The 21,066-nt window shown below is 47.4% G+C and overlaps 1 protein-coding gene across 1 annotated transcript; it reads left to right on the top strand.

The window, feature by feature from the left end:
• Positions 1–179: 179 nt before the first annotated feature.
• Positions 180–20,335, top strand: FKBP6 (FKBP prolyl isomerase family member 6 (inactive)). The gene is made up of 8 exons (XM_074844941.1): positions 180–306; positions 1,625–1,714; positions 2,206–2,408; positions 3,611–3,730; positions 4,817–5,011; positions 5,340–5,449; positions 8,436–8,516; positions 19,920–20,335. Exons 1-7 carry the CDS (start codon positions 189–191, stop codon positions 8,512–8,514), a joined length of 915 nt encoding a protein of 304 aa, XP_074701042.1. The 5' UTR covers positions 180–188; the 3' UTR covers positions 8,515–8,516; positions 19,920–20,335.
• The last annotated feature ends 731 nt before the right edge of the window (positions 20,336–21,066 follow it).

The raw sequence follows: 21,066 nt of genomic DNA, 5'->3' as shown, positions 1-21,066 counted from the left end.
GGGCAGCGTGTAGTGGGCAGTGATTGGTGAAGAGGACGAGGGGTGGGGCGAGGCGAGGGCTGGGGCAAGGCAAGGCAAGGCAAGGCGGGCCGGGCCGAGGCGCCGGTCTGGGGATGGCCGGTCGCAGCACGGCCGCGGCCTGCGCTGGTCTCGCCGGGAGGCAGCACCCGGCCGGGCAGGGCCGGACCATGTCCCTCTTCCAGCAGCTGGGGTGGGACCAGGACCTGCGTGGCGATGGAGGGGTGCGCAAGAAGGAGCTGCGCTCTGGTACCGGGGAGATGGTGCCCGCGACCGCCTCTGTGGCAGGTATTGCCAGGCACCAGGGCCTGGGGTGCTGGGCAGGCCGAGGTGCCCGTGCTGCTCCCGCGGGCCGTGGCTGTGCTGGGCACCCCCTGTCGCAGGTTCTCACACCTTCCCTGAGGCTGCGCGTCCTCTGCTCCGTACTGCCAGCCTGGTGTCCTGCGACGAGTGCTGTGCGTGAGCTCGCAGCCTGGCTCCCCGGGGTTTTAGTTGCTCTGCAGTAACGTTGTGCCCTGCTTTGTGGGTATGAGCCTGCAGGCTCCACTGATGGTCTCCTGAGCAGCTTGCTTTATAAATGGCAATTGTTAAGTTTAATCTGTGATTAGCAGATTTAAAAACCCTAAAATCCATGAAAAAGTAGACTGAAGTCAGGATCTCATGCTCATCTCTGTCATTTACGTCTTAGTGCAAGGTCCTTGTTCTTGGACAGTGCTTTGGTGTGTGTGGCTGGACTTGAAATATATGCTGGAGAGAATGGAGAGGACTGAATCTGTTGTAAAAGGTCCCCTGAGCCTCTAACATTGAGGTGCTTGTGGCTGGCAAATCTGAGTGCTTTGGAATTTAGCATGAGATCAGAACAAGAACTTAAAAGTGCTTATATTATACACTAGCATGTCTTTCAGAGACTGTCTGCTCTCCTTATCAGTATTTAGCACTTGGGATACTCTGTTTAACTTCTTGTGGCAGACAGATTAAATGAAAGGGCGTCTTGACCTTGATAAAAGCAGGATTTACAGGTCCCACCTGGGCTCACAGTATGGAGAAGTTTGAAGCTGGAAGTGGTTCCTGAAGTGCAGAGGGCTGGTGCTGTGTCAAGGGAAGCCCATTATAGTGTGTTTACTAACTGAGAGAACTGGAGTTACACATAGAGTGCCCAGGAGAGTGGCAGAGTCTGGAGGGGTAGCTTTTCCCCTTTAATTCTCTTTCCAGGGCTCCAGCTTTGGTTAGGAAAGGCTTTGTTATGCATTTCTGGAGATAATTGGGGCATTTTAATTTCTACAGCTGAAGTTTCCAATTCTTAAAAACACAAAATCACATCTCTTTATTAGGGATCAAGATTGTGAAGCAGCTGCTTTATCTGGTGATGATGTTAAAACATAGTCAATGCCACATGGCTACTTGGATGTGACCAGGTTTTTGGTATAAAACACAGTGTGGTTTGTGCTGCCTCTGCTGTTTTACAGCAGGAGGGAAAAAGCAAAGCAGGATAAAAGGATGGTGTTGCAAAACTAACTCCTGGTGTGCTCCCAATGGTACTGTTATGGGATATGAAATCAAATTCTTGCATTTTTCTTCTCCCCACTCCTCGCTTTGGCCTGCACAGTGTGGTACTCTGGGTACCTGGAAGATTTGGATGAGCCCTTCTGCACAAACCGGAACAGAAAGTTTCCTGAGCTGATGAAACTTGGAAAAGGTAGGTTTGAGCTGGAGAGTTTGTCCTGGGACTCCGGGTTGTAAAGACCAGCCCATTAAGACATGTCAGTTTAAATGCTGTTTAGTATCTTTAGGTTATTTGAAACCATTAAAACTTGTTAATGGAGTCCAAAAGCCTGCTGGGTCGCACAGGTGATGGTCAGTCTGGAACAGATCAGCCTCTGCCCCTCTTGACTGTTAGTGGCAGCAGGGGTGCTTACCACCCACCCTGAGGCAGCTGCTTGTCTTGGTGTTTTTAAAGCAAATTAGTGCTTTTTAAATCATCAGGAGACATTGCTGTTTACTGTGTGCTTGGCCTCACAGCAGACTGCCTTGATAATTCGTAACAGGGGGCAGTTGACCATTGTAGTTGCTGAGATGTGAGCTACCAAGGAATTTTTTCCTCCAGGCTTTAGGAGGAATCATTGATTGGTGTCCGAGGGGGTTTCCATGTTGGCGATTCTCATGACCTTCCATATCTTGTTGTGACAGACATTACGCTGCAGGGTCTGATAGTTGGCCTGCTGTCGATGAAGAAGGGAGAGGTGGCAAGATTTGTCTTCATGCCAGATTACGCCTACGGGCAGCGTGGTTGTCTTCCTCTTATTCCCCAAAATGCCACGGTCATGTTCACAGTGGAGTTGCTGGACTTCCTCGACACAGAGGAATCTGACGCGTTCTTTGAGTTGACTGCTGTGAGTTGCTTTAATAAGGTTTGAGACCTAAATCTGGAAGCTAAACCTTTGTTGTCTTTCCTTCCAGTTGCTGTTGCTTGTGCATTATGTATGTTTAGCTTAATGCAGGTGCAGTTATCCGCGCCCTGGGCTGCTGGCTCTGCTGGGATACAAACACACGTGCTTTAGCACTGCCCCCGCACGCCTTGCTCTGTTTGCACTCCCGTGCGGAGGGAGAAGCTGGGTGCTGCCTTTGTTTGCTCCTGTGCTGGAGTCGGTGGAACGACTTCCATTTAGTTTTAGCTTTACAAGAAACCTCATGGATTCGCTAGAGGGCACCAGCTTCCAGGAATTTCGCTGAAGGAACAGTAATGAGCTGTCTAAAAATCCTGTTCAGTCTGTAATCCAAGTGCCCCCCAGCCCCCACCCTTTGTCTCTGCTTCTTGGCTGCTCTCCCAAGTGCTCCTTCACTGTTCGCTTTCCTCCCTGGTGAGTTACGGTGTTATTGTTAATGCCTCCTTTTCATGTAAAGGGCTTTGGGCTGTGGTTGTGGGTCAGTGAGTGGGGCACAGGGGGCAGTGCTCATTTCCTCCTGTTGCTGCACAGGCCATTTTTTCAACACATAGCCCAGTGAGCAAACCACACTTGTTGCAAGACAGCTTACTCCCCTTCTTGCCAGTTGCCCACCCTTTGTGGCTAACTGACCTCTGTGAGCTGGCTCAAACTTGCAAATCCAGGAGAAAACCTGTCCCTTGGTTTTTATCTTTTTTATTAATGTTGGGTTTTTTTGTTTTGCTGGTTGGTGTCTTGTGTGGGTGTCAGGCTGGTCGAGCCATCAGAGCGATGGAGTCTTTCAATCAGCTTCACCTTTTGTGCTAGCAGTAGCATTCGCATTAACTGCCTGCTCTGTGCTAAGCAGGTGAGAGAGTTGGGCAGGATTTAAGAACAAATTCCTGCTTTTTGCCCTCCCCTGGCGTCCCTTTGGTGCTGGTGAGCTTCCTGGCCTGGTTGGTCGCACTCTTCACCAGGAGTTACCAGCACAACAACAGAGGCATGTTTCAGCCTGGCGAAGGGAAGTGCCATGTGCTGGTGGCCTGGCTGGACGCCGCAGGGGCCTTGGCAACAGCTCTGTGAATAGAAGGGGACTATGCAGGACTATCCTGTCTGAGCTCTCTGCCTGTTTTCTTTTGTTCGAGCTGAAATTCAGGTATTTCTTTATACAGGAGCAGCAGGATACGTTTCCGCTACAGAAGGTGTTAAGAGTGGCAGACACAGAGAGAGAGTTTGGCAACTACCTCTTCCGTGGGCAGCACTTCAGTCTTGCCAAAGACAGATACAAAAACGTATGACATCAGAAAAAAATGTGTTTTCCATTGTGAAAAGCTGTGAAAGCAGTGATTATTAAGTGCTAGCTCACCATAACAAGTACAATTTAGAGATCAAATAACTTCATTATATTTTCCAGGCATAGTTTGTTATTTAAGAACAGATCTTAGACACCTGCTTTTGTTTGAGCAGCAGTGATAAACGAAGGAGGAGAAGGGTTGGCAGAAATAGGCAGAACCCTTTCCCTTCAGGCTTGCTCCCTGTGGGCCCTAGCTCAGACAGAAGAGTCCATCTCAGCGGCAGTGCGAGCCCTGAGCTGATTGTGTGGCTGACAGCTGAACTGGAGCCTTCCAGGTCAGCTTATCCTGGGAGGTGTTCTAATGCAGCATGGCCTTGTACTGCAGCAGCGTGCTGATAAAGGCTTTGGGAAGGGAACTAGAATTCCTTTGGCCTGGAAACAGGTATCACTGGCACACTGGACACAGTATTTTTAGCCCTCCGGTTGGAAATCATGGGATAGTTGAGGTTGGTAGGAACCTCTGGAGGTTGTCTAGTCCAACCTCTCACTGAAGGAGGGTCAGCCACAGCAGGAGCTTGCCCAGGACTGTCCGTTCAGGTTTTGAACATCTCCAAGGATGGACACTCTGCAGCCTCTCCAGGCAGGGACATACTTGGTTATTCCTAAACTGGAATGCATCTGCTTTTGTTTCAGAGGTGGTGACGTTTAGTGAGATTTTTTTTTTCTTCTCGCTGTTCAGAGTTGCTTTCTCTTGGTATTTTTGTTAAAAAAAAAAAAAAAAAAAAGCCTTTCTCCCTGCAAGATTTCTCTTCCATCTTTGTTCTTAAAATATGAGTCCTAGGTGTAATTTTTTTATTCTGCTGCTTTCAAGTTCCTTGATAGGTTCCTAAACTTGTAGTCTTATGGCTGAGCTGTTTAGTCATGCTGATAATGCCATACAATATATTTAGAGTTTTTATTATTATTATTATTTTTAACAGACCTAGGTAAACAAACATGGGTGTAGCTGTCTGATGAGATGGATTTCTCCCTTTCCATAATGGATCTGCTGTGCACTAGGTTTTTTTTTTCCCTGTCTGCTCAGGCAATTTCCATCCTTGGTCGCAACCCTTCCAGTGACGCAGAGCAGTGTCAGATCAACGCTGCCAAGTTGCTGGTGCTCCTCAATCTCTCGATTACTTACCTGAAACTGGAGCGTCCTGACAAAGCTTTGGCATACGGGGAGAAGGCCTTGGAGATTGACCAAAGAAATGTCAAAGCGCTGTTCAGGTGTGGCCAGGTGGGCAAAAATAAATTCCTCTGGTAGCCACATCAAGGAATACCCTAGCCTGACTGACTGTGGAGAGAACCTCGACTGAACTGAGGAGAGCCACTAAATTCTGGGCCAGGCCTCCTGAGCTGCTGCAGCAGTCGAGGTGGTTTGTCTGCATCTGACCTTTTGGAGAATCTGGTGCTCTGTAAATCTGTCACACAGATCTTTTCATGGGGGATTCCTGGGCTACCTGGATCTGTCTCAGAAATGTTTGTGGTTGCACATGTTTGAGTTCTGAAGAATGCCAGTGAGTCTATATTTATCTTGCCACGCATCTGTCTTCTTTCAATGGCAGGCTTGTCTCTGCATGACAGAATACACAAAAGCCTGGGATTTCCTGACGAGAGCTCAGCGTATACAGCCGTTTAACCACTCGATTAACGATGAGCTGAAGAAGTTGGCAAGGTGAGAGAACTCCATCCCTCTGGGAGCAAGAGTGCTTAGACAGGCTGGAACACCCACTCAAAAATATTTAAAGGGTTTAAAAAAGCAAAACACAAAGCTGTTGGGTTAGTAAGTGACTTGGGAGAAATGCAGACAGCTGATTGAACCGTTTTGCAGACACAGTGGTTACAGGTGATAGATGCAAAGCTGAGAGCACCCACTCTATCCAGACAGTTTCTCTGGGGGAATTTGTGTGTTAGGCTCCTTGTGATTAGGTAGGTCAGGGTGATGACAGGGAGACAGGGGCTGCTGAAATGCCTCAGAACCGATGAAATGCAGGAGGCTAGCACTCAAGCTGCTGATGTTCTGAATTAATAAGTATGACTTTTATTCCCTTTAAGATGCATTGATTAATTACAGCAGCTCTTCTGCACTGCAAGTGGTTCACTGCGCAATGCTACAAATACTAATGTCTGTTAAAAGTGAATTTCTTGCCATCTTGGAGGTAGTAAGTGAGCAATCCTGAAGGCAAACTTTCCCTTCATCCACAGGCTGAGCACAGCACAATCCTGCCAGCTTTAGTCATGCCCTAGCCCCACCAAGACATGACTAAAGCTAGTCTCTGCCCTTATTCTGGTCTTCCCTTTGAAACTGGCAGAAGCACTAGCTGGTTCCCAAAAGTGTGTGCTGTACTTCTGGCACTGTTCGCAGCCACAGAAGGTGATGCAGTCCCCAGCTTTGGAAATCACAAAGCAGCCCTTGAATACAAGCCCTCTTCTTTTGTGTGTCCCTGCTAGGCATTTGTGAAAAGGTCTGTAGGCAGCAGTAACGTCTCTTATTAGAGTACTTGGTATGGCTGGAAAAGCCAGTCTCCTGGGCTGATTGTCTTCACCAGGTAAGGTTTTGGTAGAGGGCTGTCCTTGCACATCGGTGTCCTGTATACCCACATTGTCTGTGATAACACCCAGGCTTCAAACTTGTTCTGTTACTTCTGACATACGAAGAACTTGAAGGCAATATTGGCTGCTGGTCTGGAAATCTGAAGTAAACCACTTCTCATCATCCTGATCTGCCCCTGGGTATGTAGCTACCAAATTGCTAGGTGAGCACAAGTAGTTATAAAATAGATCTGGCTGGCTGGCTACTCTTGGAGGCTTGGGATGGGGGTAGTGTCAAAGACCCGTGGTACAGTGCTCGAAGTCTCATGGTAGAAGCCTTGTGTGTTCCTTTAGACTCTTTCAAAATATGTTGGCAAGTAAAAGAGAAATCTTGCTAATAATGTTGAGGTTGTGCTGCCAGGAAGCAACAAGGCATTCTGCCTTCAGGGAAGCAGTGGGCAGGCTGGTCAGCTCTGACTGGAGATAGCAGCACGTACAGCTAATGCGTGTCAGGAAGCTGAGTATGCTTTCAGCCACTGTTGTCTCAGAGTTTCTGCCTCAGTGCCAGTTGAAATTTATGTATTCTTTTGCTTTTACTATGACAAAGGGTGGAAGTAGTATAAAACATGTTATTGAGTGTTGTTAATTATGCCATACCTTGGTCTAGATCCTGTGATGTTGCCAAACTGCCTTGCCTGAGAAAACTTGTAATGTCATCTGGCAAATGCTTCAGAAATGGAATGTGAATCAAAAATTTTGTTCTTAGAGGCTTCTTGTTTTCTTACTGAGTACATTTATACTTTGCAAAAAGGAACGCTGTGTGTTAATCAACAGCTACCTTTTGCTGTCTAAAACAAAACTTCAGGAAGTGTCTGTTTAACAGCTGAGCCAGGTTCTTGGCAAAATTCACTTCACTGGAGAAAAACAGGCAGAATCCAGAGTGAAGGTTTTGTGGAACACGTGTTTGGTACCAGCTGTAGTGGTCTTGTTGGTGCAAATTCTGCTGCTGGATTTGGCAGTTTTATTGGAAGGCTTGCATTGCATCAAATCCAGAACAAAATGGTGGTGGTCCCATATCTGGCGTGAATCTGTGCCTCCAAATGAGGGGCTCTTGGATTTCCTGCTGAGGTAGGCGTGCGAGCGTGCCATCCACAGGCTAGGTGGGCATCCCTGATCTACGCGGTGTGGACAGCTGGGACAACGTCTGTCTGAGACTTGACAGAAGCAACTTGCTGTGCTGGGATCTCATGAAACGAAACGCTTTGAGGTTCCGAACACCAGGGTGGTGATGGTAAGGGGCTGAGAGAGCATTAGCCACTCGCACTTGTGCTGTTTCTGGTGTGTTGCAACAAAAAACCTTTGCTTTTGACCTTATATGGTAGCAGATGAGGGAAAGCTGACCATGTGGGCAGCCATTGATTCCTGGGATGGTGCCCAAACTGAGTCACCCTCTGGCTCAGGAATTCCTCACCAGTGAGGCCTCCTTACTGGTGAGGTGAGAGCACAGGGTGCAGAGGACACTGTGCTTGGAGAAGCAGGGATTGAAATGGAGCCGTCTGGGAAGCTTTTGCCATGTAAATGGGATGCTGGCAGGGGAGTGAGAAATGAGGAGGAAGCATTGCCCTGTCATCCACTTAGTCAGGACACAAATCCCTGCTGTCTCCTGTCCATCCTCTGCCCAGATTCGGTGTCAATGGTAAATATCCTGGAGTAGGGCACTTGGACCATGTCTCCTGCTAGGTGCTGAAGGAGCTGGCACAAGGAGTGGCACAAATGAGGAGACATGAAACTAGACCACAGGATAGAGGTGGGGGTTTCTCTGCATCACATGCTTGCAAAACTGGTGTAGAAAGCATCTGGGTACCAAAAGTCAAATGCCGTACCTAGCTGATAGTCACCGGCAAAGCAGAGACCCAGGGTCTGAAGGTGAGGCACAGTGTTTCCAGCTCTCCTTCCCTGACGTGGCAGAAAGAAGGGCTTGGAGGAGCTGTGTCTTTGCTACCAGCACACTCTTACATCAGGCTAATCTATTTATATAGAAAAAAATAATATATATTTTGTGATTGTGGCACTGAAGGTCGGTGGGGCAGTCCACAGCCTGTGGTGCCATGCTCTGCTCTGTTTTGCAGATACTACAAGGACTACTTGACAAAGGAGAAAGAAATGTGCTGCCGAATGTTCACCCATCTTCAGACTAACGACCAGTAAAGGTAATCAAGTTGTGAAAAAGGCTGAGGTTTCCCAACACCTCTATTGCATCTGAACTGCTTTCAGGTGGGGAACCTGCTTCTCTTCTGCATGGGAGGATTTTGGAGGCAAAATGTAAGGTAATAGGAGTGTGTGGAGAGGGGAGGGGGCAGGATGGTGGTGTGAAACGCTGCCACATTGTCAGCTTGGGGAATCTTTCAGGCAGGCTGGCGTGGGACAGGAACCTGAAACTGGCAACACTTGAATAATGTTTCCTGTGCTGCTCATCCCAGCTATTCCTTGTCAGAGCCAGGGGGAGAAAGAGCTGTGTGCTCTTGTTTCTCTGCCAATTAAAAGAAACAAAACAAAAAAAATTGTTCCTGTCAAACTTAAGAATTGAATTTCCTTGTCCCCTCCAGTACTCCTGTCTGGAGCTGTTGGAATGCCTCACTTCAGAAAAATCTAAATATTTTATTTCTGGGTTTTCTAAAATATTAAAAAACCTGTTTGTATAGGAAATTTCAAATAGATATTTAGGACTCTTTAAAGTGTTAAATCTTCTAGCAAAATTGATAGATTTATAAATGCACAAAGGCTCTTTGATCTTTTTTTTTTTTTTTTGTCAAAACCTTTGGGGGTGAAGCGGGGGGGGGGGGCGGGTGCAAGGGGGAGTGGAAATCTTCACTGGTCTCTTGCCTCGGGGTAAACCCTAGGGAAGGAGTTGTGGAAAATGACAGCAGCCTTCTGTCAGAAAGCATCACCAGCTCAGGGCCGTCAGAGTTTGCTGCCGTTCTCTCTCATGCAGTATTGGCAGCCTTTTCATCAGTAGCAGTGTGAGTGCAGGGTGCAGGTCTGGTATTTTAAGGTTGACTGCTCTTTTGTCTGTGCTTGTGAGGAAACTGAGGTAGTGTTTGAGGAAGAGGTTTGATCGAACTGCTTCCTAAAGCAACACAACCCTCTTCTGGCTGGACGTTCCTCCCTGCTGTAGTTTTGACCCTCCTGCTGCCCCTGTGCCCCACGGGGTCTGAGCTGGGCATGTTGCTGAATGGCCTTGGAGCACAAATTCTTCTGCCCCGGGTTCAGGATGAGACTGATCACATCTGTTAGCAGGTACCTACACCCAGGCAAGTAGCTGTGAAAGGGGATTTAAGACTATTGAGCTGTCTTGCCAGTGTGTGCAGGAAGTCTGTGTCTATGGACTTGGCAAGGAGGCTCTTGTTCTCCACTTGCTGAATTTCAGAGACTTGCAGTTTGGAAGCCTGTAGGACCTGGGTCTTGTGTCTGATGGTAGTGCATAGCAGTGCCTGACCTGAGAAGCTTCTTGTGTCGATCAGTGCGTCAGCTGGCCCCGCTTTGTGGCAGGAACTCCGAAAGCGTGTGGTGTTCTGCTGGGTCACCAGACAGGTCCTCCACTGGTAAGGTTGTGTGGCCTCTTGTTTCCCAAAAAGCAGCTTGCAAAGATGCTGATTTCCGCACAGTTGGTGTAACGGCACATAGCTGTTGTAAGTAAAACAGTGTCTTCAGTTAGTGGGGAGTGAGAAGTGCAAAGGGGAAGGGAAAGAGAGAAACCTCTGCTGGAGACAAGCTTAAAGATTGGGCTGACTGTTCATCAGCCAGTTTCTCCACTGACTCCTACCAGTGCACATGTACAGCACTTTCCTGGAGTTCTCCCGCCTTACACAGCTGATGGACAGCTGTCAGTCAAAAAGAGCTAACCTTTGAAGTTGATTTTAGTTACAGTATCAGAAATAAACTCAGTCTTCCAGACAAATCACTGAGACCTACACAACAATCTACTGTTAATTCATTGCAAGAAAAATCCCTTGCTGGAGGAGGTGGCAGAGCCCTGTGCTAGCTGGAGGTTGGTTTGCTGCTGCATCTTGTTTAAAAACTTCATTACATATTCAGAGAGGAGCAAAGCAGTTCCAACCAGAGCTGCTGCTCTCTATCAAAGGCACTGCTAATTAGTCCGACTCGAGGCAGAACGTTCTTTGGTGTTTTCTGACAACTTAGTACAAGTTCAGTTTAGGGCACAAGCTGTACTCGATCAGTCTGGCAGGCCTGCTTCATCCTTTCTGTCTTAGGCATTGAGTGAGTAGATGGCCTGTGAACGCTGCCTGTAGCTCATGCTTAATGATCCAGTGGAATCACAACAGTTATGGAAAACTTTCCTGTATACCAGCTGGCAGGTGCTTGTTCAGCATTGACCTGACCCATCATCCAGTTTACCAGCTGAATGCCTCGGAGCTGTAGTTGTGGCATTTTCTCCCTCCTGAAACAGTTACATCCATTCCCCTGCTTCAGAGCTCCTTCCCAGGTGGGTTTGCTGTACGTTTTGGTGAGTTCTGCAGCAGTTGCTCTGTTTCAGGGACAAATGCTTCATTTCCTGTAGTGAATAATCCAGGACTGTGTTGTGTGTTTTGCATAATGACACTCAAACCCAGACACACTTGAGTATCTTCATTCTGCCTGGTATTTCTGCATCCCTCTCATTGTTCCTCTAGTTGCCACAAACAACATCTTGCTCAGAACACACTTTCTTCCTTTTTAACAGTTTCAGGTCAGAATAAATCTTCACTTTGGTGAAATGCAAGGTCACTCATGATGCTTTCTGGAGGAATTCCGAAGTACTCAGAGGTAGAAATAGAAGCATGAACACTTTCTTAAATCCATACTGCTGCAGCCTTGCAAACGCAGTGCCTTGCGTCTCATGCTTGCCCCTCTTTGGGTTTGGGTTATTTGCCTGCTTCTACACTTCATGTGGTGCAGACGTGTTGAGCCAGGTTACCTGGGATGTGCATAGCTGAAAGTCCTCCTCGGCGTCCGCTAAATTGCAGGATGAATGGACTGAGGACCACTGGCTTTTTGTTTGTTCTTGTTTGAAAGACCTGGCAGAAAAAAAAATTCTCATTGTTGTAATCCTGTGGTCCTTCAGAAGAGAACTTAATCATGAAGGGTGGGGACAAATTCCCTAGAAATGTCTGGATTCTAGTAGAAGGACCTTGGTGATAGTTTCATCCCAGAAAGCTGAAGTATCTGAGGTTTTTTTAATTAAAGGTGGGCCAAAATTGAAAGCTTGCCTCTAATGTGTATCTCGGCTCAATACACAGGAGAAGTGGTCTCAGTAGTTGACAGCACACAGGGAAGTGTTCCAGTGAAAACAAACAATGCTGAAATTATGGCAGGAAACTATGACTGTGAGGTCAAACTTGAGATTGCTACGAATGGCAGGATCTAGCAATTCCGAAGCCATTAATTGGTGAGAACTGGCTCCAGAACTGGGCCTGTGTCACCAGGTAGAAGTGACTATAATTGGGCTTAAAATCAGCAGCAGTTGCCAGTTAAACTGACCTAATAAGCCGAAAGAGACTTGCAAATAAACTGGCAAGTATGTGCATAACACAGTCAGAACTCCTGCCTAGGGAAGGCTTCAGACTTTGAGTAAACAGCAACTTGCTCCTTCCCCTCCTGCTCTCCCTTATTACTGAGCAGATCTAAAATGTGCCTCCTGCTGATACTGTCCCTACCCACTGCGTAAAGCTGAACAACAGAGAACCGGCAATTTCACTTCTCCTTTAGAATATGCAAATCATCGTACCACTGAGATGTCCTGCCTTGCGAAGGAAATTGTTAAATACCAGCTTTATGCTGAGCATTGCTGGAGCGAGTGGGAAGGCTTGAAGGATGACTTAATTAAGCATTCTCCTTGCTAAGCAGAAGAAGGAGAAAAGCTTTAATAAGGTTGTTGGATTGGTTTTTTTTTTTTGTTTTCCCTGCAGCTCTCTCCTTTTCTAGCATCTTTTTTTTCAGAGGAGTCCTGCAGTTCATGCCTGCAGTAGTACCTGTGATACCTCTCTGGAAGATTGGTGGGCTGTGGTCTCTTCTAGAAGCTGTCAGTGGAGAGGTGGCTGCACCACCTCTGCTTCGGGGTGCCGTGGCCTGCATGCTGCCTGCTCAGGTGTGCTGGACATGGGTCCCTGCTTTGAATGCATTAGGGATGGCTTTGCCCAGACCAGCAGGTCCAGCCTGGGCTTAGAAGTGAAAAGATGATGTGAAGTGGAAAAGGAGGGAGCCCACTGCAATGTCTCACCTACCTGCCTGTCCTCCAAGGCTTCGGTGAAGAGATGGTTCTTCAGCCTCATCAGAGGACTGCCTCAGGGCCTAGCCCAGGGCCATCCTCTCTAAGCCGTAGTAAGTGTCTAAAGCCTGGGGTTCCCCTCTCTGTGCTCAAACATGAAGCTCCCAGGTGAGGTAGGAGTGGGTTCCTGGCTGCACTGCTCCTCAAGCTCCTGTCTGCCTGAGGCCACCCAGCTCTGGAAAGGACAGGCTGAGCCTCCAGTGAATACCCCTGTGCGGGCTTTTATTTCTCAGAGCTTTTGCCAGCAGCCAGAAGATAAAATATGTTGCTGTTACAAATCAGTAGAGAGTGAAAAAGATGCTGGGCTCTTTTCATTCCCATGATAATACTTGCTTTATCATGCAGGTAGAGTTTAAAGAGAATGGTCTATGCTTAAGATGTGAATTTCTTTATGAAGAAAGTTTTAGTTTCGCAGAGCATTCGGAGTTGCTGGCCTTCACTTCCAGCAGCAAGGAGATGCATGGTTATTTTAAGGTTTTCTCTAAAGTACCATTTTTAAAGTCTCCTTTCTCCACCCCTTGGGTTTCAGTTGTGATAAGCTCTATGAAGTGTTAGTAAAAATGTTTTGTTACCTTGATGGGTAAAAAGGCAAATTGGATAAAGCTTCACCCAAGCAGGTAGTGACCAAACTGATTTTGAATGGAAGCCTGCTGCAGGTGCCTGTGACTCTAAGCCTGGGATCAGGTTACAGCTTAGTTGTGCTGGTAGCTGAGGCCCAGAAGTCCCCAGTGCTGCTTTTGGTCCTTGTGGTGTTATGGATGGTGGTAAGCAGCTCTCCCTAGGCTTCTGCCAACCCAGGCAGAACTGGCATGCCTGGCCACCAATCCTGCCACTCTGGGGTGCTCCAGACTTTCTCTCTGAACTAGCAGGAGAAATGTCTTTATCCTATCTGTTTCTCTTAATCCTAAATCTGGGATTTTAAAAGATCGTGCCTTACCCAGCAAAACAAAGGGCACTTTTCCACACTTTACTGTTGTGTGCTTGTTCTTCTAGTGCAGTTTCTCGAAGGAGTGTTGAGTGTAGAGAACTGTAACTGTGCCTGTATGAAAAATCATGTGTCCTCTTGGGCTTGGAGGACGTTGCCACCTCCAAAGAACAAAGGATGTTTTTCACTTGCCTGCTTATGTCAGCGATGTCTCATCCTGAGCAGACATGCTCAATGATCTAAATCACTGTGCATGGGCGTGGGCCAGCTGTGGCCTGGCTGGTGTACCCACGTATCCTCCCCACGCTGGGGTCGGTGTCACGGGACGTAGGTGTCCCTGTGTCTCACTGCTTCAGCACGGCGCTGCCCTGAGCGCTCCGCTGCCAGTAGCAGCATTCAGAGCGGAGGGGAGCTGGAGCAGAGCAGAAGATAATGTCAGCGCCCAGCTGGGAAGAAAAACTTCAGCTGGTGGTGTGAACAATGCCCTGGTGGCTGATTGGTTTTTTGGAGGGAGGGCCCTTTGGTGGGTTTTTTTGCTTATTCCAGTCTCTGCTTTGTTCAAATGAAACTGCAGACTTTTAATGACCTGAGACCCTAGACTTCAGGTGAGATGCTCTCCTGGTTACAGCTGGTGCTGGTCAGGGTCTTGAGACCTGCCAGCTTTCTGCTCCAGCAGAGCAAGTGACACCGAAAAACTTTGGAAAAGTTTAAAATGCTTTAACTGGGCATTGTAGTAGCTGTGATACAGAGACAGCTGAGGTTAACAAAATAACTGCTAAGTGCCCTCAAAAGTGTTCATTGTGGTTTTGGGAAACACTCTTCTGCTTGTGAGCTGCCAAATGTTGTTCACCGAGTGCAGCCCCGTAACTGGGTGTCCTTTCCATCAGCAGCAACAGCGAGGAGCTGACAGGGGATCAGGGGCTACATCACTGCTTGAACAGCACCAGGGCACTGATGCTGTGTCTGACATAGTGGCAACAGCACTTTGCAAAAAGACAATGTTTATGGTTGTCAGCACCATGGAGGCAGGAGATACTAAGGGCTTCAGATTTGGGGAATGTTGCTTTCGGAAGGGCTTTTTGCTTAAACGCAGGGAGTGTCAGCATTGTTGTGAGTTGGTTTGGAGAACTGCAGTTATTTCCAGTAAGGGTAGACATGACCTTCACGTGCCTCTCCCACTACCCACCCTGCTTTATCAGGGACCTGTTGATTTGACAGAATGCTGAACATTATTGACATGGAAGTTGTCTGAGCTCTTGAAGGACTGGGAGCTGCTGTAAGGATCTGTTTCAGCCCAGGCGTGCTAGATGAAGTCCTTTCTGAGTCAGAAGTGTGTGTTAAAGAGTTCATCCCTTCTCTCACCTTCCCAGAATTGTCCCTCTTGTGATACCTCTTGCTCTCTGAACAAGTCCTTTTGTTGCTTTTCTGGGAGCAGTTTTGATGGGCTTTTTTTAGAAATGCTTGGGAAAGAGCTCTGCTTTCTGTTTTTCCTTTTTGCTTTAGGTATCCTTGTCCTATCACAGATCTGAGCAGACTTGACAGATCCTTCTTCCATCACCTCAGGTTCAGGGTGGTAGTGCATGTCATCAGCATTCAGGGTCTTTGGAATCGAGACTTGTTAAATATCTCTGGAGAATTCACCCTGCCACTGAGCTGTCTGTCTAGCATACAGGCAGTGCTTGAAACTCGCTGTGGATCCTTTGCAGAGCTGAGGATCGTGACAAATTGACTTGCGGGGAAAAAAAAAAAACAAACCACCACCATCCTGAGAAAAAAGCATGTAAGCACAGATCTTCAGATGGCAATGGAAGCTCATATAGCTTGGTTATATAAATGGGGAGTAGCACATCTGCTCCTTGCACCCTCCATCTGTGAATTTGGACGCCTGGTGCACCTGCGATGGGGTAGTCAGAGCCTGCTCAAGCCTTCAGACTCGGGAAGTCTCTAGTGTCTGCGTGCTCGCGTGCTACCGCACTCTGAAGATAAGCTTGACAGCCACCTTGGCCATTAAAGTGAGTCCACTTGAAGCACTAACAACTGGACATCCCCAAACAAAGCATTAGAGAGAGAAATGAGGGTATGGCAGACTGCAGAATCACTTCTGTAGATAGCAGATAAGTGGGACCCTAATTAGGTAATTTTCTGAAGGCACGTCGCACGCTCAGGGACAGGCTCCCTGGGGTGGCCATACGTCGTGTTCCCTCTAATAAATGGGTCCAGATAAAACCACAATAGCCTGGCGTTGTAAATAGCTGTTTCTTCTCCCCGTATCAGGGTGGATTGCCCGGCACATCTTGTTATCAGCTAGCTGATAGCACCCTGGCTGTTGCTGGGCTTTCTTCTTACCGTTCAGGAGAGCTGCAGCCTGTCAGTAACCTCTCGTGGTGTCCACGTGGTGCATTTCAGAAGGAGCTTGTTCACCTCCCGGTAGCAGTGGTTTTTCTCCAGGCTGTCATCCCAGTGCAGCAGTTCCTTTTGGATTTGTCAGGGTTTGAGTGAAGAGCACTTCTTGGGCAACTGCCATTCAGGAAGGTTTTAGCTCCTTTGCTGATCTGCTCCAAATGTGCACACGTAACATTTGCTTTTCCAGCGTGGTCATGTGGGGCTGTGGTGTAGGATGTACCATGTCCTTCTGACCACCAAGTCAAAACTTTCCTTCCTTTCTTCTCCGTGGCCAGTGAGAACCCTATTCAGATTTGAACAGAAGTGGTGAAAAGAAGGCATTCTGTCTCCCATAAGACATGTGGAGGCTGAATTTCTTTGACCCTCCTTTCTCTGGGATGTAAAGGCCAGGCCAGCCTTCCAGGCTGCCCTCCACGAAGCTGATGACTTGCTTACCTCTCCTTGAGGAGCGCTCTTCTCACTGAGGGTTATCTCAGTGCAGCGCTGTTGGGTGCTGCTGCTTCAAAGCATGGGTGTAACGAGGGCTGAACTGGCAGGAGCCATGCTTCCAGTGATGCTTCTTATTTCCAGTTCCCTCATGCTTTGACAAAAATTTTACCTGCTGTGTTTGGTGCTTACGTGACGCTTTCCCACAGCCCTGCTAGAGATGGAGGCAGGAAAGGGGAAGCTGGGGAAGAGGCAGCAACAAAGCAGCTTAAACAAATTTTAAAGCCTTAGTTAAACATTAACTGTTAATTATGGCTTTAATGCAGAGTAAAGGTGACTGTGATTATAAGTGACCTGTGACCTGGCATGCTGCTTACTGTAAATTGATGATCGACTGCCTTGTCTTTCTGAAGCATGAATTAAAATAGCTGGTACCAACAGACTTCTGTCTGAACTTCAAAGCGAGCGTGTGCCTTGCTGGTTTTCATGGCTGAGTTGCTGCCAACCTGCTGTTAAGGGAAGGAAACAAATATTGGAGCAGTCCTGGTTGGAGCGCGCTGTTCTCCTACGTGCAGGAGCAGCAAACGCTTTGAACACGATCCAACTCTGCGTCTTCAGGGCCGTGTGTTTCCCCTCCACTTCTCTTTTGATTGTGTAGCCATTAGGTGGAAATGAAAGAGATGAACTGATCAAACACTCCATGAAATGGCTTTAGGGTTTCAGTTTGAATATTTTTTTTAATTAGCTCCATGTAAAGACTTTATTACTTCAAATAGCAGCCGTGAAACCAGAAGACTCGCAGTTTGATCCTTTGTTTTTGTGGTGCACAAGAAGTCTCAGTAGCTATAGGTTTTACACCCAGCTAGACACCCCAAACCACAACTAACAGCCAGTGGAAACATCAAGTGATTATCTTTCAAGTATGCCTATCGGGGACATGTAAAAGGAAGTGCTGTGTGGGGATAATATTAGACTGACAAGTAGCAGAGTAGAAGTCGGTTGCATTTTAGCAGGAGCAAAGATGCTTTTCTCTACTAACAGAACACTAGAGCACATCAAGTGTAGTGACTTTTTTCCACTGTAGAAACTTTTCTTGTCCTAGTTGCTAGAACTTTATGCTGTGAACTGGAGAAATGATTTAAGCATTTCTCTCTCTGATTCATTTTGAAAGAGAAGAGAGCAGCTGAAGTGTCCTCCAGTAGTTTTCCTTCTTTGGAAACTTCCTCTCTCCCTTCTCCTGGTCGGGGGAGATACTAGGAAGTGCTGCCATCCTGAAGCTGACTGTGAATAATCTTGAGTTATAACGAACCTCGTCAGCTCCCAGTTTTGGAAGGTTTGGCAGTAAAGGTGGCCTGTTCAGTGAGACTGTAACGTGGGATTTCCTGAGTCTGGGAGAACCAGGACAGCGACCCTGCGCTGACTTGTTACTGTGGATCCTAGTTTGTGCTAGGCTAGAAGTCTTTACTCAGGTGTTTCTGGCAATCTTGAAAGTTGCTCAACTGTTTTGTGCTCTTGTTATCCCAAACTTTAAATTGGGGTCAGCCCTTGAAAGAGGCACGTGGCCCTGATTCAGACTCATAGTTTTCTGGCAGGGTGCCATGTGAGTCACAGGTTTTGTGTGGCTCTGAGCATACGGACCGACTAAAACCCCGTTTCTTCAGGGTCATCAGAGGAAGATGAGTAATCTGGTTGACCTCATAGCTAACCCTGCTCTGAGCAGGAGGTTGGACTAGAGACCTACTGATGTTCTTTGCAGTCCTAATTATTCTGTGATTCTGTGGTGCCTTTCAAGGATATATAACGAACAAGGTGTGGATTTTGAGCCTCATGTGATGCTTTATTTTCTCATCCTTTAGTCTGCAAAGTGTCTTTTTTTCCTCACAATTACGGCTTTTTTTTTTTTTTTTTTTGCCTTCTGGTTAGGAGTCTGTAAGTTGATACCCTCTAAGGAGCAGGCTTCCCCATTTTGCTACTAGTAATTTGATTTACATTTGCAGAGCTCGCCACTGCAGCAGAGCTGGCTGAGCAAGCTGTAGTGGCTGTGGCTGCTGAAAGAGTATCAAAAATCTGTTTGGGCTCCTGGTATTCTTGAGCTGAGAGAAGACAGGGCATCTTTTGAACGTACCTCCTTTGATCCTCAGAACTTCTGTAGGAGATAGATAATGGGTTACCTTGTGGAAAGGCTTCCAAGGATTTTTCCAATTTTTTTATTTCTCCTCTGCTGTTCATCCCATGGATGACAAAGGGACGGGGGTGACTTTTCAGCAGCGTTTCAGTACTGTCTGCACTCAAAGAGAAATACCCTACGTATCAGTGTTCCTCCGTGGATGTCTTGGAGGTGCCAGTTGCAGCAGGATTGTGAGCAGCGGGATGTTGAAATACGGTAACAGGCACATCAGCAAGCAGCGTGAATGTGTGTGCTGAGGGTGTTTTATCCCAGGTGGTTAATGGCTTTGGGGACACGAGGGACCTCCACATTATGCTTGTGTGTACCACAGCTCCACTGCAGTGTTAGAGCAGCGCTTGAAAACCAACTCAAACATCCTGCAGGGGCCACAGAGAAGGTGCTGGTTCTGTCTGCAGGTGGAGAGGGGGAGGGAAAACACGGCTGGGAGAGGCACCGAGGGAGCAGGCGAGCTTTTGGCAGCAAGGTCAGTGTAGCCATGTAAAAGGTGAGGCAGGTGATCCAAGTCCTGAACCCAAGAGGTTCCCCTTTCAAATACGGGGTGGGGTGTGGAAATCACAGTTTAGAAACAGTTCTGGTTTACATCTAGAGAAAACTGACCCTGTACCTACATAGTGGTTTCCTTCTAGTGAAGCTCTCGTGACCCTGAAGAGGGGGAGGGATGGAGTGGGGACTGCAGATGAGAAGGAGGCTTTGCTGGGTGCAAAATCTGTCACCTTCTCAGTGTGTGCCAGGACTCCCAAGGCTGGTGAGGACCCAACTGCAGGTGCGAGTGCTGGAGCAGAGGGAGCTAACAAACCCCCGGGGGTACTGTGTGATCCATTGGCAGTGTCGCAGTGGTGTGGCCAGGCCTCTCGGTGCTCGTACCTACAACCAGGAAGGGGGTGTGGGCAAGGGGGGAAGAGGGGAGCAAGTAAATATGGTGAGAAGCAATAGAAATCTCAGCTGAGGAGAATGGTGGATCCTCTAGGAGACACAGGACTATCTCCCAAAGGCAAAGAGTAAGTATCCAGGCACTGGCTTTCCCAGAAGAGTGTAGGAAAAGCACAAGTGATGGGTAGCAGGGATGACCCTATACAGGGAGGGAGGTGACCTGAAGGGTGTTCTCAGGGTTTCTCTGAGGTGGACTTGCTAGTTTTGAGTTTTCTCCAAGTCCTATATGTGAGGAAGTTGAATGAATTTTATGGGAATTTCACTGTGCCCATTCCACTTGTGCTAATCCACAAAATTCTGGGTGTTTTTCAGGGCCACTGTAGACGTGCTGGTAACAGTTGACCATTTAATGCTGAACGGGAATAAAATGTACAGGTGATCCCTGTGGGACGCTGACTGGTATTTTGTTATCCTAGGACCTCACTGGCTGACGAAAAGAGCAGTTCTTGGACAGGAAGCAGACCTCCCTCTGAGATTGTGGAGATCTCAGCATCACATACATGTTTTGGGAAAAGGTGCAAGAGCACTGTCTTGTTTTGAGAGTGTGAAGTGGAGGTTCTGCGTTTATACACAAACCCTCATTTTTCTGAAGCTGTTTTTGTTTCCCATATTCTGAGGCTGTTCCCAGAAGAACCAAGTTCTGCTGTAGGGGAGAGGAAAGCGTTCCCTGTCTTCTCCCCTGCATGTTCTTTGAAGAAAACTGTTCCCTGACATAGTAGCACTTGCAGGTTCTGGGCTGCTTTTAGGGAATCTGTAAATGGGAGTAGGATGCCATGAAGTTTTGTATTGTTTATACAGGTCATTTTTCAAGAAAACGTTTGATATTTTTGTTCTGAGGAAAAAAAATAAACCAACCTGAGAACTAACGCTGGCAGGACTTGTGTCAGTTTATTGTGCAAGAGTGATTAATGTCTCTCGGTGTACGGAGGTGGAATTTGGAAATAGGGTCTGATTTGTTGCTGTATAGCGAGCTCTGTTCTTGGGCAACAGCCTGTTATGCTCTTTGTTTTGGTTGAATGTACCTGTGAATACTGATACTAATTTTCAAATTACTTAATACCAGCTTTCTCCTCTACAGGTATTGCTGACTCCTCTAGCTGCAATCAAGTCTGTTTCCTTCTGGAGCAAAATCCACTGTACTCCCTGTGTCTTGCTGAACATATGCCTTTGTAGTGTGGCTGAGATTTATTAAATGCAAAATCAAATACTTAGTGAGACAGTGGCAGGTAAATGCAAAACTAGCAGGAAGCCATGGAGGAGGAGGAACATGGTAACATGAAACGATGTTTTCGTGATATTTGTCCTGCCTGTGTTTGATTAGGATGGATGATGTCTTCTAAACTTGATTCAGTGCCTTGTTCTTGACTTGCTGGGCAGGGAGTGTTGCCTGTGGTCACTGTGAGATCCAAGGCGGCCTCTTGCCAGGAGAAAAATGTCTGAAGCGTTCTTGTTCTGCCAGCGTCTTTATGGCTTTTGGAATCCTTACCACCATGCTCTGACAGTGTCTTAAAATAAAATACCCTCTTGGTAGGATGTCCCAAAGAGGAGGGGAAAAATAAAAAA

Source organism: Strix aluco, chromosome 19 (genome assembly GCF_031877795.1).
Source record: "Strix aluco isolate bStrAlu1 chromosome 19, bStrAlu1.hap1, whole genome shotgun sequence".
Taxonomy (NCBI): Eukaryota; Metazoa; Chordata; class Aves; order Strigiformes; family Strigidae; genus Strix; species Strix aluco.
This window is presented reverse-complemented; position numbering and strand designations above follow the sequence as displayed.